This window comes from Nuphar pumila, chromosome 16 (assembly GCF_984573655.1).
Source record: "Nuphar pumila chromosome 16, dmNupPumi1.hap1.1, whole genome shotgun sequence".
Classification (NCBI taxonomy): domain Eukaryota; kingdom Viridiplantae; phylum Streptophyta; class Magnoliopsida; order Nymphaeales; family Nymphaeaceae; genus Nuphar; species Nuphar pumila.
The window spans coordinates 16,170,926-16,188,523 of record NC_143264.1 but is presented as its reverse complement, the minus strand read 5'-3'; the positions used below and the strand labels follow the sequence as shown (position 1 = coordinate 16,188,523).

Sequence of the window (17,598 nt, the reverse complement as noted above, 5' to 3'; positions counted from 1 at the left end):
ATCATTATCTACACAAAGACATTTATGTTCGACTGTAGCAACAATAATGTTGAACAAAGAGATTGACTTTTTAACAAATCTGTAGTAGGCATTTGTATGCAACTTTTCATACTTAAAGCATCAAGCAATGCATTCACAGACCATTTTGTAATCTCGGGTTTTGAGAACATAATGTAAAACAAAAACTGGCAGTTGTCAATATATTTCCCTCACAAAGTAAACGGAAAGCATTCAGACAGCAGCGCATTCAGCTCCATACAATAGAAAATCAAACTCAGCTACTGATCACAAATCTCATACAAATATACACATATATATATATATATATATAATATTTACATTCATATTTATATTTGTATACATAGATACATGCACACATGAGTACATGTAAGGAATGCATGTATGCCTGTGTGTATGTGTGTGTATCCATGGGCTAGTGAAAAATCTGAAGCAGCAAATTAGTACGAATTACACCATTGATGATAACAAATGCATCTCAGTATACCTTCAATGCTAGCAGAAGCAGAAAAGTTTCCACAGAGTAGAAACCCCTATCGACAAAATCTCCAAGAAATAAGTAATTGGTTTTTGGACAATCACCTCCAACTTTGAATAGCTCCTTCATGTCATAAAATTGGCCATGGATGTCACCACATATCTGGGGAAAATAACAGTGAATCTTAATAAAAGTATAAAAGGAAAATACTAACAAAAATGTTCTGGATAAGCTTTAGGTATTCTCTGAGTAAATTATAGGGTGGAACTTTCTTAAAACCAACAAACATTACTAAAAGGTGAAGGCTGTTGATAAGGAGTTGCATTACCACCAAACACAGCACCATCAATGCTGAAAGAAATTTCAAGAAATCAGATTAACAGAATGCAAGAAAATAATACTCCCAGAACCAGTTTAATTTGATGATTCTGTGTTGCATACTAATTTTGAATAAGCAAATCCTCTTAAAGACCAGTAGATGCTTATTTTTCTCAACTGAGCCATGCATTATATGAGCTGATTGTGACATATCTGACAAAGTCTAACTAATTCGTCTATATACAATTCTAGATGTCAAAACATCTTCCTTCAAAAATGCAGAAGGGTAATGCAATTTTAGCAGTACTCTATCTTTGAATGTGGTGCACCTTCAGTTTGCTGTTTGGATGAAATTTCTACGATTTTTTTGTTTAAGAACCATAAAATATCAGTTGTAAGTTCAACTTTGTTTGGTTCCATAGAGGGTCGAGCAGTAGAAACTAAGATTGGTTAACAGAAAACCATTAAGTTTAACACCAAGCTATTATTGTAATACTAAGCATTTTCTAAAACCCAAAAAATTTAATTAACGAGAATTTTTCTTAATTAATAAGATATTTTATGTGAATACTTTTATTTCAAAAAAATCGTAGGTGTAGGCTTATTATAACTAATCATTATTTATTTAATAAAAGGGTTAGTATTATACGTTGGATCCTAGGGTGGATCATGGACCTAATGGAGAGGATCCATAGTCCATGCATGGGAACACTTTAGGAATCCAAATTTTAAAAGGAAATTAGTGAGAAGAGGTAAACCTAGATTAAGAATTTGTTTTATTGAGAACTTCTAAAAGACTAAGGATTTTTTTTTAGGAAGTGACGTTTTTTGGAAACTCCAAGAGAAGGAGGGTGTCACCTATAGACCTCTCTAGAAGAAGTTGGTTAGGATTCTTAATTAGGAGACCCAAACTCCTCTATTTAAGAAGGGTTGAGTTTCTTTATTTCCCTATTCACATTTTTTAGAGAGAGATCCTTACTCACGTTTTTTAGAGAGAGAGACCAACGTTGGGAGAGAAATAGAGAAATCAATGTTGGGAGAGAGAGAGCAAGGGTGAAGGAGGATCGGCCAACCTTGTGGAGGCCATCGAGGCATTAAGAAACGATTCCCTACCAACAAAACCGCATTAAGATATAGGAATTTTATGCTTTTCAGCATGTATGGGGTTCAACATAAATTGATCAAGCAATAAACCTTGCTTTTATGGATTATGTACAAAGAATTTAGGTTGGATTAATTTTATTCTTTTTCTAAAAAAAATTGTGATTCGTACTATAAAGAAAAACGCGCTCTCATAAAAAAATGGGTGATTTTGTGTTAAATTCATGTTATGTGTTGTATTTCTGTATTTACAGCATGATTAAATATTTGTATGCATGAATCTGATGTGTTTTTTATTGATTTAAAATCGTTGGATGGTTTTTCTTGATGTTCTTTTTGAAATCTTGAATTTTCTTAGTTGATTCTTGTTATTCTGTTTTGTGTATTTTGATCCGACCAGTCAGAAAGATAAATTAGTTTCTTCCAAACCGTAAACCAATATATCTTGAAAATTTGTGGGGATTTTCATATATATGGAAGTAATCCCAGTTCAAATCTCATACTCAAATGAGTTGTGAATTGAGAGATATGCCTTCGGCAACTCAATACAGAAATTCTATCCTGACAATGAGCCTGTGGAGACAGAATATTTTGTAAAACTCATATCTCACAGAATACTCAAGATTTGTGGCAGAGATTTTAGTGTGTGTTAGTCTAGATATGGAAGAACACATGGTTAAAATCTTAAAGGTCGATTTCTCATAGTTTGGAAAAGAAAATTCACATAAGACAATCCAGAATCTGTAATTTTCTAAAATATGTTCTGTTAAATAATAGAAGCAATATGTGTTACGAGATTTTTAGCTCTTTGTTGGAATCGTGTTAAATTCTGGGTTTTTGTGGGCTTGAACTTGACATGAGAAGTCACTCACGGTAAAAATCCCAGCATCTAATTCTTTATGGACGATTTATCACTGATTTTTCATTGGAGAGAGACTTGGACAAGACTCTTCTGTGATCAGAAAACAGTCTGTATTAAGAAATTTTAATTCATAATCTGTAATGAGTTAAGGTCGGAGTTTTTTAGGGTATGTAATTAACATATGCAAGAACCTTCAGTTAAAATCCCAAAAATTAAATCGTTTTGTACGAGTTATGACAGATTTTCTAACATCAGGTTAATTTCTACATTAACACTTTTAAGAGTGAATTATTTTTTGTTTGAATGCATGTGATGGTTCAAAAGGTGAACCAGATGAGATTGGGAAATGCTGTTGGGCAGCATATAGGCCTATTAAGGCAGTGTGTCAGTGCAATCTTTTGTTAAAAAAATATTGAATGCAAAGTTTAAATTTTGTTATGATACATATGACGAATGACACATATTGGCACATAATGGATATATTGTTGTGCCCGAGCAAGGAGATAGCCCAATCGGATGATGCATGAGATGATATGCATATTTGAGCTGGATATAGAGCCCAGGTGGCATGAGAGAATGCTATGAATGTTGTGGACCCAAAATCGTTCTATGCAAAAAGAACACATAAAAGTTAAAGATGTAAAAGATAGTCAAACAATGTGGTAATTTTTCTCCTTTATTGCCCTCTAAGAAGGTGGAATCCTTGGATGGTTGTCGTGAGGGACAGGATGGTATTGAACTCTGTTGTCTGGTATTCCCCAAGAGCACAATGTTGGGGCTCGTGTCCTCAGCCACGATAGTAGAGGACTTTTTTCACCATTGAGACCCGAGAATTGTGTGATTGGGCTTCCGCTATTAAGTATTATTGATATTGTGAGGACCCCAATTCGTACCATTAAAAAATGGTAATTTTTTTTTTACAATTGGGAAAATATTCTCAAAGACTCGAGGCCTTTATAGTTATAACACATCCACAACCTCAAGGGATCTTATACTACCATCAGTCAAACCAAATCAACTTTATTAAATGAATTCGTATAGTCTGAAAACATAAGCAAACAAATATAAAAAAAGTAAAAATATGGAGTCACGTTGTCCCAAAATGGTCAATTAGTCGTACAGTCCTCGTAGCTCCATGCAAAAGCAGTTTTCCTCACTGGGCCTCAGAGACTGTAAAAAACACAAAAGTAAGGGTGTCGGGATCAAAGATCTTGCATATAGGTCACTCTAATGAATCAAAAAATTAAAAAAAACACAAATAAGAATCACACAACATTTTAAAGGAATGCAATTATGACAAATTCATAATCCAAATAATTATTCAAGCAATAAGAAATATCTAATAAGCAATAGAAAACATCAATTAAGCAATAAAGACATTTATCATGCATGAGAAAGCAAATATCATGCAATCACCAATATATCACAAGGGAACAAGTAAATATGCATGATCTAATGCATAACAGGGATATACATAATTTTAGTACACGTGCATGAATAAATTGTTATCTTTTATCAGAGTTTTCTTTTATATGTATGTCTCTGTTAAATGCACGCAAGCTTTAGTTCTTATTTTTATTACTGTTGCCCGCGGATACTTAAAACGGGTAAACAATTTTCGAAATCAAGTTAGGTCTTCAATTGTAGCTTAACACACAATTTGTATTTTATTACTGGGTTCCAGACTTAGCCCTCGATCGATATCATGAATCAACATCATTCATCGGAACATTAGAAATCAACATCTAATGTCGGGACACTATGAAAATCAACAACCATAATATTATTTTCTTGGTATACCAAAACAATAATTGTGTTTACACACCACCCTCAGGCAAAGTAGCGGAATCTCCCTAAAACTGTGACCGGAAGGTGAACCTCAACATCGGATTCAGGGGCACAACATGCACACAGAATTTTAGTATCCTCACGGTTTCCCAAAACCGCAAGTCCAGGATTCTCATACTAAAGAAGAGACATCGAAGAAGCGTAGATTACACTGTTCTTTTCTTTTATCTTGTTATTAATTCAACCTCTTTATTTTGCAAATCAACAATGCAAAATTAATAACATAGGTTCGCAAATCAACCTGTGAAGCTCATCATGGGACCATAGCCTGTGGCAACATGAAAAAGTACAATTAGAACAATAATATCATGTTTGATTTTTGTCCTGCATAAACAACTAAACAAAAAGCAACACATGCTCAAGGCTCACACAACCTACGCTGATCCATTTTTTATCATCGATGCATCCATATGCAAAAATCATAAATAACATGCCATTTATGCATTCTTTTCATATGCTTTTCAATGCTAATTTAGAGATGTGCATGAACAACAATATTCATATGCATGTATTCACGTAATCATGCCAATTAGATGCTTTCATTCATGAACTTTCTCAAAGTAAACAAGTGAACAATCATGCAATGGTGCACGTGCCAAAACACATCAATTTAATGTAGCACATACATAAGAAGCAACCTTAGAATATTACTTTGATTCAACATAATATATCAAGAATAGGCAGGTGAAAAAGTTTCCCTCTTCAACATGTATAAGGCTAGTCTAATACAAGAAAACAATTATGGAAATTAGCAGGCTGAATTCTATTCAAGCTTCACAAGTATAAGCAATAGGCATGAACTAACAGATTTGATTACATAGCAATCCGCCTACTATTTAGTCAAGAGTCTCAACAATTAGTGACAAAATGAATGGCATACATTGCTATTTCCCTTAACACAATTTTTGTAAACACAGGACTCGGCCGACTGAGTCAAGCCCTCTGCCCAGCCGACCCAGTCGGCTGGGGCTGACCTAGCCAAAATAGCCCAGATACACATCATAATGAAATAGAAAAAAAAATCTTTCAAAAACGATTCCTGTTTTTTTTAGTATCATAGTCACCTAGCCCAGCCCCGGCCAAACCAGGTTCAGCTGGGCCTGGCAGGCCGGGTTTTGCCCAACCGATCCGGGTTCGACTGGGGCCTGACAGACCCTGTATCAGCCCAGCCGAAACTGGTCTGGCTAGGCTGCCAGCCAGCCCACTAAAAAGTTAAAATATATTTTTTTTGTCAGTGTTCTTTTTAAATACCATGCCCAGCCAACAAATGGCTGGGCCTAAACGAGGTGCCAAGGCCTGACAGAACAGCCAAACCTAGTTCGGCTTCGGCTGGGCTGCTAGCCGGCCCACAATCACAGGTATGCATACCCAGACGACTGGCAGTCGACTGGGGACTGGGGTTTTAAAAAATTTTGCAATCACCCTGCACAAGCCGGACCTGTGCAGGTCCACCAGGGCCTGACAGGCCAGCCGAGTCATACTCGGCTGGGCTGCCAGTTAGCCCAGTAACTATACAAAAACATGAGTAAAACTTTAATGTGCAGAAATTAAATATGTTCTATCTCTGACATGCATGCATAACAGTTTCATATGTCCAATATTCATATAAATTCAAACTTTATATTCAAATATGCATATGAATACCCGTTCACAGTCATGCATATGCGAGTTTTCATTTTGGTGAGCACATGTAAACAAATAGTCTTGCAAACATGCATGCACACATTGATTTTACAATCAGCTTCCACATAACCCCATTACACAACCATTTGCCATGAAGTATGCCATTAAACATACCGTCCTAACATGGTAAAAATTATGTTTAAACATAAGAACAGTCATAAACAGCGAGTATGCATAAAAAGAGAACTATATTCAGATCGCCACACACTTTTTTTTTCAAAACATTAGCACCCTAGATCTGCGACCCATTATATATATATATATATATATATATATATATATATATATATATTATTCCAAAATAAATTTTTTAAAAAAATATAAATATTAATTTCAACTATGAATCTTAGAGTAAATATTCAGATTTACTCTTTTCTCATGGGTTTTCACTAAAATCTTGCATGGAATTCAAATCCATGCTCTTTTCTCATTTGAAACAAGAGAAAGACCCGTACCTTAACCATAGATTGAAAGAAAACTACGGATGGATGGATGAAAACACCGGACGGTTAGAGATGAAAATATCTCTTACTTGATCTTCTTCCTCTTCCTCTTTCCTTTTCTTCTTTTTTCCTCTCCTTCTCTCTTTTTTTTTCTCCCTTTCCCTCTTTCTTTCTTTCTCTCTTAGAGTCTATATATATATATATATATATATATATATATATATATATATATATATATATATACAAAGAGGGTGACGCCCCCCTCCCCTTCTATAGAGGGCTGAAGAGAGAGAGCTCACCCTCTCATTTTCCAATTTTTCTCAAACTCTAAAGTTGACTTTTCAAAACTTCTTTCCTAATTCAATTAAACTTTCTCAAACCTTCTTTATTTCTCTTAAATTTATTTAAAGACTCATCTAAGGAGTCCCAACTAATTAACAAAAAGTGAAATTCGAAATTAATTAAAATTTATTAACTAATGAATTAATTAATTATTAATAATTAAATATCAAGAAACTTTTAGAGGTAACCTTATCCCTTTGAGAGTCTTTTTAACTCTAATTAACTTTAATTTAAATATAAAAATTAAATTTAAAACTGTATTTTCATTAGGTATGGGTTTTGGATCTAGAACCGAATCCAAGATCCAAATCCATATCTAAACCCCAATTGGATCCTAGGCTAGATCAAATCCCAATTAATATGGGTCTTGAACAAAGCCTAAATCCATATTAATTTGGATCAAAAGCATTGGATCCAATCCAATCCAAATCTGGACCCGGCCCGTCGAGGCGGTCCTTTTTCGAAAAAATGTGATTTTCGGGCCAACTGCAGCCCGAATTCATAAAAGTAAAATATCATTACGCTCAAAATTTTGAGATGCATCCAACGATATATAACTTGAATTTCAGTTGTGAAATTCGTCCGAAAATAACCCAAATTTTGCTTGAATTTAAGGGTTGAAAATAAAACTTTTTCTCACATTTTAAGTGGCTCGTTTAAGCCTTGCCGATGAGACCTGAGTCAAGCCCAAACTCAAAAACATCAGCCTAAAATCGAGAATCTACCAATTTTTCTTCTATACTTAGCCAAATTTTCAAAAATTCTCAAAATGACTAATTGTGAAAATATGCGATATTACAGGTATACCAAGAAAGTGGTCGCCTAGGATATGCACTCATTGTCGCCCCGAGGAACATGTATGTACCATGTTAATAAAATACAATTGTGTGTTTGAATAATACACTCTGGGGTTGCATTGAATTTCGGTTTTTGCCTATGAACAGTACCCAGAAAAGGGTCAAGAGTAAACTTAAATTGATTGCAAGTAACATGCTCATGCATTCAAAAATAAGTGTCAAAAAGAAAGAGAAAAGTTACATCATGCATTATGCATTGCTTTATGTATCTCATGTGATTGCAAGCATATTTGAGTTCTTTTACATACCATAACATTTTTTGAGGTTGATGTTTATTAGATTTATGCCTTATGCCATTACTGTTGGATTATATAAAATTTCATACGAGAACTGTTCTCACCCTTTTTCACATTTCACAGGTAGTGAGACTCATATATAGCCGAGTGGTATGATGGCAGGACTGGTGTTGGAAAAGACGGATCTATGGATTATGGGGTGTTCTTTTTCTAAACGGAATGAGTTGAATGAAAAAAATTGTGAACTTAATTTGATGTTTATTGAGTTTTCATTAAGAGTTTTAAACTATTTTGTTTCAACAATGGTTTTGAATTGATGGTTGGATTGATGGTGGAACGTTGGTTATGAATATGTAATGTGCCCCGGATCCTTAGGATGTATTTTTCATTATTATAATTAAAGGTTAAATTGAGTAGAAATCTACTACGGGAGGACTTCCAGAGGGAGGCGACACCCTCTGGAATATTCTTAGAATAAATTATTGAATAATTAAATATTTAATAATTAATAAAATAAAAAATTTAAATAAATTTCAAATTTATTTAATAGATAAGGTGGAGTTCTACGTGAAGTAGAACTCTACCTAAATGGGTCCTCTAGAGGGGACGTCACTCTCTAGATAACCCTTTAATAAAAAGATAAATAAAATAAAATATATATAAGAGGAAAATAGACCAGAGTAGTTAGAGAAGTAGAGTTCTACCTTTGGTAGAACTCTACTCTCTATGAAAGAGAGTCCTCTAGAGGGGACGTCACCCTCTAGAGAAGTCATCTAGATAAGAGGGTAGTTAGAAATAAAACAAAAAATAATAACAAATAAAAAATTTAGAAACCATATAAAAGGGGTTGGATTCCCTCTCTCTCTAAAATCGTGATTCTAGAGAGAGAGGGAGCCCAACTCGTGGGAGAGACAGAGAGAGAGAGAAAAGAGAGAGAAAGAAAGAAAGAAAGGAAGAAGGAAAAAGAAGAGAGGAAGGAAGAAGAAGAGGGAGAGGAAGAAATTTAGATTTCTCCTCGAACATCCATCGTTTTTCCAATTCTTTTCTGCGTTCGACCAAGATACGGGTTCTTATCTAGATTTGAATGGGGAGAAACAGGTCTAAATCTAATTCACGTAAAATTTCCAAGGGAAAAATACAATCTGATTTCTAAAAACATGTTTAAACCTATGTTTTGATTCACGGTTTTTGTATATTCCTAGTTGATGTAACCTTACCAACGATTTTTATGTTTAAACATGGGTTTAACATCATGTATTATTGAGTTTACATAGACGTTGATTCATGTATCTAATCCTTTTTTTATGCTGAATATGTGTATGTATACACACACCCATTTTATATTTATATATATATATATATATATAAATTTTGGCCCTGCCAATTTTGGCATAGACCTATTTTTATTTTTGGTGTTCAAAGAGAATATAGACATGTGAACTTGCTGTTTATTTCTGCATGTAGTTGTTCCCTTGCTGATATATATATATATATATATATATATATATATATATATATATATATATATATATATTGCCCTGCCAGGTTTTGGTTCATACTGTGTTGGTTGGTTGTGATCAAACATATGATGTGATCATTTATCTATACACAATTTTGGTGTATGTTGTTTGATATTATGACTGTCTTGATGTTGTGATTTGGATTGGCATCAAAACAGTTTTTATGTTGATATATTGATTGCTGTAAATGTGTTTTTTTTTTAAAAGTTACCAAACTGTTTATGGACTAACATTGACTGATAATCAGATTTAATATGCTACCTGCATCTGTGGACTGTTGTCGAACTCATTTTGTTTTTTGGTCATATCATTGGCTGATATCAGATTTGATTAGATTATATCAAATCTGATTTTTGGCCGACTGTCATTAATATTTGTTTGTCATTGGATTTGAAATCAAATCTGATTCGATCACATGAACTCTTCCTGCGTAAGGACTGTTCATAATTTTGAATAAGGTGAATCAGCTGGCTGTTGAGAAAGTAGACAAAAAAAAATTTGATTCCTTGTTTAGCTGTGGACTGTTAGCAAACGTGATCTTTTCCAAACATGTTACTGTCATGAGCTTGAATTCGCGTTATAAAATCTGTTTTGACACTACTATGTTGACTGTCATAAACTGAAATTTTATGCTGGTATGACGTTGGTTGTCAAACTTGAATATATTTTTACTATGTTGGTTGTCACCGGATGATGCATACTTATGTTTGGTTAACTGTCTAACAAACCTGCATTTTTTTTGTCATGTTATGAACTGTTATCGACTGCTTGTATTTCGTTTTTGGCAAGCTGTTATGGGCAGAAGTGCTGCACCTTTGTGCTGCCATATCATGTTGTTCACAGCCCGATGCTGTATATGTTCCTGCAACAACATGCTGCCAGCAGCATGGCAGCAACGGACAAGACGTTGCTTACTTTAGTGCAGCAATGACATGCTGCCAACAGCATGTCATTGTGCAGGATGATACAAAAAAATATATATTAATTTTTGCCACTATTTGCGAGTATACCATCGGACCAGATTTGTGCACTGTTTGTGCACATGTGATCTGATCGGATTTTATACTGTGTTGTTTCTGAACAATGATGGGGTGCTTTAGATGTGTTGTATTTGATTGTGCATGTTTATGCATTCGAATATTATGTGGTAAATGTTCATATCATACACATGAAAATTCTGAAATTTATTTGATGTTTGCATAAATAAGATTATGTGCATGATCGGGGGTCTATGCATAAATTGAATTATGATAATGATTGTTAACATGCAAATTGGTTTCATGTGCATTCTTGTTGTGTGATTGAATGGGCATTGTATAAATATTTTGAAACAAGTGTCTTGGCAGAGATTTTGCAAAAAGATGCATAAATCACTTTGAGATGTTTTTGTGGTCATATGTGAACCGTTGCAGGCTATATGGGTCAGGAGCATGTGTTACTCCAATGTTGTTGATTTAAATTTATACATTTCAAAATTTATTTTTAGAATTATTGACTTTCCAAAATTAATTGTACTGTTATATTATGCGGGCAAGAGCCTGAAATTTGGTTTTTGCATGCTGATTTGCAAAACGGTTCTTCTGTAAAGGACCTTAATTTATTTTAAAAGGTAAAAGAGACCGAACAGTTTAATCAATCTCTTCCTTAATGTCCCTTCCACAGTGTGAGAATCTTGGATGGCGGTTTTGGAAAAATCGTGAAGATACTAAAACTCTGTGTGTGATTGTACCCCTAAACCCGATATGGTAGTTCACCTTCCAACCATGATTTTAAGAATATTCAGCTACTTTGCCTAGGAGTGGTGTTGTTGACTCAGTTGTAGTTATTAGTATACCGAGAAAGTGACTGACTCGGTTGTAGTTATTAATATACCGAGAAAGTGGCGTCAGTGGATGCTGATTTCAAATGATGTCCCGGCATTAGATGTTGATTTCTAATGTTTCGATGGATAGTACAGATTCTTGATATCGGTTGAGAAACAAGTGTGAAACCGAGTAATAAAATACAATTGTGTGTTAAGCTACAACTGGGAATCTAACTTCGACTTCAAGAAATTATTTTCGTTTTGAGTATCCGCAGGTTTAAGGAAAAGTAAAAACTAAAATTATGTGTATTTAATAGAGACATGCATACAAAAGCAACTCTAATAAATAACTTAATAAGTTATTCATGTATGTACATTGAATCATGCATCTTTACTGTTCTATATTAGTTCATGCATTCATACTTATTCTATCTCGTATGATCTTTGTTATTGCATGATACTTGTTTACAAGCTTGAATGGTAAGTTGACTATGAAAATTGTTATTATATTCCTCTAAAATTATGCACGAATTTGGTTTATGTTAATTCCTTTTTGTTTGCATTTTTAGAAGAATTCGTACAAAGTACTTTGGTTTTTACTCCGCCTTTTAAAACTGTTTTACAGGGTCGGATACACAGTGATGGAGTGACTTGCTAGTTGCAGCCTGCGAGTTTTGCGTGACATGTTCTGGGTTCTTGACAGAGTGGCTCCTTATGACAAACTATGTTATTATTTCAGTTTATATGACATTTATTCTATTGATTAATAAAGTTGATTATTTATTCGTTGATTCAATGCACTATCTCTTGTGGTTTGGTATATATTAAATCTGGAATACCCTAGATCCTTGGGTTTTGTTTTTGCAATTGTTTAAAAAAAATCCACTTTTTACGAGAATAAGTTGGGTCGTTATAATAGGGACTGCAGAATTCAGGTAGGCTTGACTAGGTCACAATGGGTTCAAACTCGAATGGAGGATAAAGGAAGAAGGTACAGACTTACTCAGACCTCAGGGACAAAGGGAGGGATGTCCAAAAGGTGTTGGACTTGTTGGATGAGGCCAACTTCATCGAGGAAGGCTTGGGATGGCACGAACACATCGGATCTACAAGCTTGGCAATGCAAGGGCTTGGCTGGACCTTGGGTACCACCTGAAGACCAATTTAAGCTTCACACAACCTATTGGAGGTCAAATAATCAGAGAAAAAAAAGAGATAAGGGTGAGCCTTATAGAGAGACATGAGATAAGGAAGAGAAAGAGAGAGAAGGGTGATAATTCAAAGAGAGAATTAGAGAGCAATTTTCTTCATGATTCCAAAGGAAAAAATACAAGGCCTTTATATAGGCATAGGAGGCCCTCATAAATCCCATACAAGTCCCAAGAATTCTCTTAATTTTGGTTAAAGCCTTCTTGAACTCTCTAAATTTGATTAAACCTCCTTAGACTCTAAGTTGACTTGGCTAATTCTAGAATCATGATGTAATATCGTGTATTTTTTCATGATTTTTAAAATCAAAAATATAATTTTTAAATTATATAATTATTTAAAAATGAGAAAATCATGAGAAAATATATTATTTATGGGTGACATCTGGGCGTAGCCTAGACCCCATTGACAATACTTAGTTGAGCTAATTATGATTTGAGAAATTTTTGGTTTTTAACCTTTAAATTCGAGCAAAATTCAGATTAAATTCAGGTAGGAACACCGTTAGATCCGCCTCGAAATACTAATCATGTTGGCAACCTGATTTTCCGAAATCAGATTATGGTTGGCTCGAAAATCGTATTTTCCAAAAATGACCCGCCTCCATTTTTGAAATTTTCTAGTTTGGATCAGATTGGATCTACTTTGTTTGATCCAAATTAATATAGATCTGGACTCAATCTAGGATCCATATTGACTAGGATCTAGTCCAGGTAGAATCCATATGGATTTGGATATAGATTTGGATCTTAGATCCATATCTAGATCCGAAATTCATCTATGGCCATTTTAAAACTTTAAAATCAACTTTAAATTTAAATAGGATGAGGTAGAGTTCTACTTGATAGAGGTCTTCCAAAGGGGGGCAACACCCTCAGGAATATTCTCTAGAATATTGAATAAAATAATTGATTCAAAAGATAATATCTAGAAGGTACTGTAGAGATTTACATGAAGTAGAACTCTACCTATCTAAGGCTATCTAGAGGGGACGTCACCCCTATCTAAAAATAACCAAATAAATAATATTAATAATAAAATAAATTCTAATTAAAATTATCTAGAAGAGGCCTCTAAGGTCATCTAGAGGGGACGTCAACCCCTTCTAGATTAAATCAAATCAAACAAAAATAATAATAAAAAAATATTATAAAAAGGGGTTAGTCTCTCCCTCTCTCTAGAACTCGTGCTCTAGAGAGAGAGAGAGAATTAGAGAGTGAGAAAGAGAAAACCCCAAAACTCGTGTGAGAGGAAAAAAAAGAAAGAAAATGAGAAAAGAGAAGGAGAAGAAGAAAAAAAACAGTTTTTTTTCAAACATCCATCGATTTTTCCGATCTTTTTCCGTTTTTCGATCAAGGTACGGGTTTCTCTCTAAGTTCTTACGGGAATAAATATGTATAAATCAGTTTATGTATAAATATTAGATGGAAAAAGAAAATCTGATTCAAAAGGGGTATATATATTCTTATATAAAGTAGTGATTTTATACACATACATATGTTTATTTCTTGAGTATTGTCGATTTTCCTAGAATATCAAATCCTGAAAATATATACAATTTTGATTTCATATATGTTGATTTTCTTTATCTGAAACTAAACATGCATGTAACACAGGTTAACGATTTTCCCTGCTTACGCATACGAAAATATATTATATATATTCAATTTTGTCAATTTTATTTTCTGTTTCGGCATAATGAATATATATGCAGATTAATTTTTTGTGAGATTTCATGCTCACGCAAATCCCATGATATACACCTATATATATATATATATATATATATATATATATATATATATATATATATATATATATATATATATATATATTCAGGTTTGTAGAGCTCTCTTGCTCACGCAGCCTGAATATATATGTATATAGATATATTTAGAAATTTCAGGATTTGTCGAGCTTCATGATTATGCAAACGGATGATGAATAAGTTCAAATTTGTGTATTTTCTTGTTCCTGCATCAAAAAAATTCATATTTGGTTCAGGTCTGCCTATTGTGCATATATCTAAACAAATATGTCGATTTGGTTTTGTTATGTGGCATAATCATGTATCGAAAAATATACACATCATGTTTCATAAGCATACAGCTGAATATATGCATACAGTCCATGGTTGAATATTTTTTTAGCATGTTCTGAAAATATTACATGGATTAGATTTTTTTTGCTCATGCATGTAGACATATAGACAGATCTGGCTCAGATCTGTTGTATTTACACATGCATATCTAGACAGATCTGCCGATTTGCACATATTGACAGATCTGGTTCAAATCTGTTGTATTTACACATGCAGATTTGGACAAATCTGTCGATTTTTTTTCATTGTTCACAGATCTGGTTCAAATATGTTGTGTTTACACATGCAGATCTGCCAAGTATATAAGTTCACAGATCTGGTTCAGATCTGCCAAGTTTCTTAAGTGTGCAGATCTGATCCAAATCTGCTGCATATGTATATGCAGATCTGATATGTCGAGTTGCATACATGCAGATCTGACCAGATTTGCCGAGATAAGAGACACACTGATTCGAAACAGATCTGCCGAGTGTATGATTTTTAGATTTCGATTTAGATCTGTCCAGCTACATGTACATGCATTTGAATGTGATGTTTTGATTTCCTGTTAGTCGAATTACATGTTCATGTATCTGCAAAAAATTATATGTTGCAATTCTATTGATTTTGTACTCATGTATAAGTGTAGCCAGCATGTAGTACACATGGTTTTATATGGTCTGACCGACTCATGTACATGATTACGATCACGCACATGGATCAGCCAGCATCCTGAAAATGCATATTTTTTTCAGCATTGGTCGACCCATGTACATGAATTCAATCATGTACAGCCCCAATTGTTGGTTAGACAAAAATTTCTGCATAGTTGTTTGAATACATGAAATGGGTCATGTACATGTTTAAGATTAATAAATGCATTCTTTATAAAATAATACATAAACATGATTTTGATTTGATTAACTTGTAGTTGTGCATATCATATGCATGAATCTAAAATTTATTTGATGTTTGCATAAATGTGATCATATGAATATTTAGTTGTTTATGCATGGAATTGCTCATATTATGTGTTCTGCAACCATCTATTCGCATGCAGATGCGTTTGGCTTCATGTGCATTCATTTTGTGTGTTTTGAATGTGCATTGTGAACATGTTTTGAAACAATGTATGTTGCATGTTCACTCAAATTTTGCAAAGATGCATAAATTACTTTTGAGATGTACTGGTGGTCAAATGTAAACCATTGTTGACCGTGTAGGCCACAAGCATGTGTTACTCTAATTGTTGATTTTATTTATGCATTGTAAAATTTATTTTTGAAAATTTAATGGTTTTCAAAAATTAATTGCACTATTAAATTGTGCGGGCCAAGGCTTAAAATTGGTTTTGCATGTTGATTTGCAAAACAATTCTTAAGTAAAGAACTTGAAATTTATTAAAAAGGTAAAAGAGACCAAACAGTGTAATTAATCTCTTCATTATTGTCTCCTCCACAGTGTGAGAATATTGGATGGCGGTTTTGGGGGACCATGAGGATACTAAAACTCTGTGTGATTATGTCCCTGAACCCGATATGGTGGTTCACCTCCCAGTCACAGTTTTAGAGAGATTCAACCACTTTGTTTGGGGGGGGGGGGTGTTGACTCAACTGTAGTTATTGGTATACCAAGAAAGTGACGTCAGTGGAAGTTGATTTTCCTGATATCCCGACATTAGATATTGATTTCTAATATTCTGATAGATGGTCTGATTCTTGATATCGATCGAAGAACAAGTATGAAACCTGGTAATAAAATACAAATTGTGTGTTAAGCTACAACTAGAAACCTAACTTGAACTTCGAAAATTTGTGTATGTTTTGAGTATATGCGGGTTTAAGGAAAAGTGAAAATTAAACTTTTGTGCATTTAATAGGGACATGCATGCAAAAGCAACTCTGATAAATAACTTAATAAGTTATTCATACATATGCATTGAATCATGCATATTTACTATTCAACATTAGTTCATGCATATTTGGCTTTGCATAATATTTGATTCTGCATGATATTTGGTTAAATCTTGAATGGTAAGTTGTTAATTGTGATATTCCTCTGAAATTTATGCATGAATTTGTTTATGTTATTTCCTATTCTGTTTGAATTTTTAAAGGAATTTGTACAAAGGAATGCGGTTCTTACCCATTTTCTTAAAACTATTTCACAGGCACGAATGCTCAGTGATGTCCTGACTAGCTGGTTGGAGACTACGAGCTGTGTGACTAGCTTTTGGTTTCTGACAAGAAGACTCATTTATGATATAGACGATCTTTTGTCTTAGTCTATTTTGACAATTAAATAAATAAAGTTTGAATTAATCTTCAGTTGATTCAATGAAGAGTTTGGGTTGTGGTTTGGTATATTAAATTTGTGATGCCTCGGATCCTTGGGTAAGTTTCTGCAATTGTTTTAAAAGAAAAAAAAAACTACTATTTTTACGAGGGTCAGTTAGGGTCATTACTCATTCTTAGCAGTTAGCACCCTCATAACCCACCCTTCATGCCCCTCAAGCATGGCCAAAAACAGAGGAATCCCCATGAGTGGGCCCCACAAAGCCTAGCTGGCCTAGTTCACTGGGTCCTTGGATCAGGGTCAACCCAATCCCTATCATCCAGCTAAGCCCAAATCAGGCAAAACAAAGGACCCACCTACTCTGAAATTGGATCCTCATAATTAAGGCCCATAGCAGATTCATTTTGACATTTTTATATCCCTTGAACTCATTGGACCATTTAGAAGCAACTTAGATGAAATTCATATACATCTGAATATATTTATATTTAAAAATAATTATAA

General features: G+C 33.9%; 1 protein-coding gene across 2 annotated transcripts in view; it reads right to left on the bottom strand.

Annotated features, from left to right (window-relative positions):
* Window positions 1-17,598, bottom strand: part of LOC149813022 (serine/threonine-protein phosphatase PP-X isozyme 2) — an 87,482-nt gene that overhangs the window by 27,166 nt on the left and 42,718 nt on the right. For both annotated transcript variants that reach the window (XM_089992507.1, XM_089992506.1), the window contains exon 2: window positions 506-658. In XM_089992507.1, the coding sequence (XP_089848633.1) occupies window positions 506-658 (153 nt within the window). The remainder of the gene's footprint in view (window positions 1-505; window positions 659-17,598) is intronic.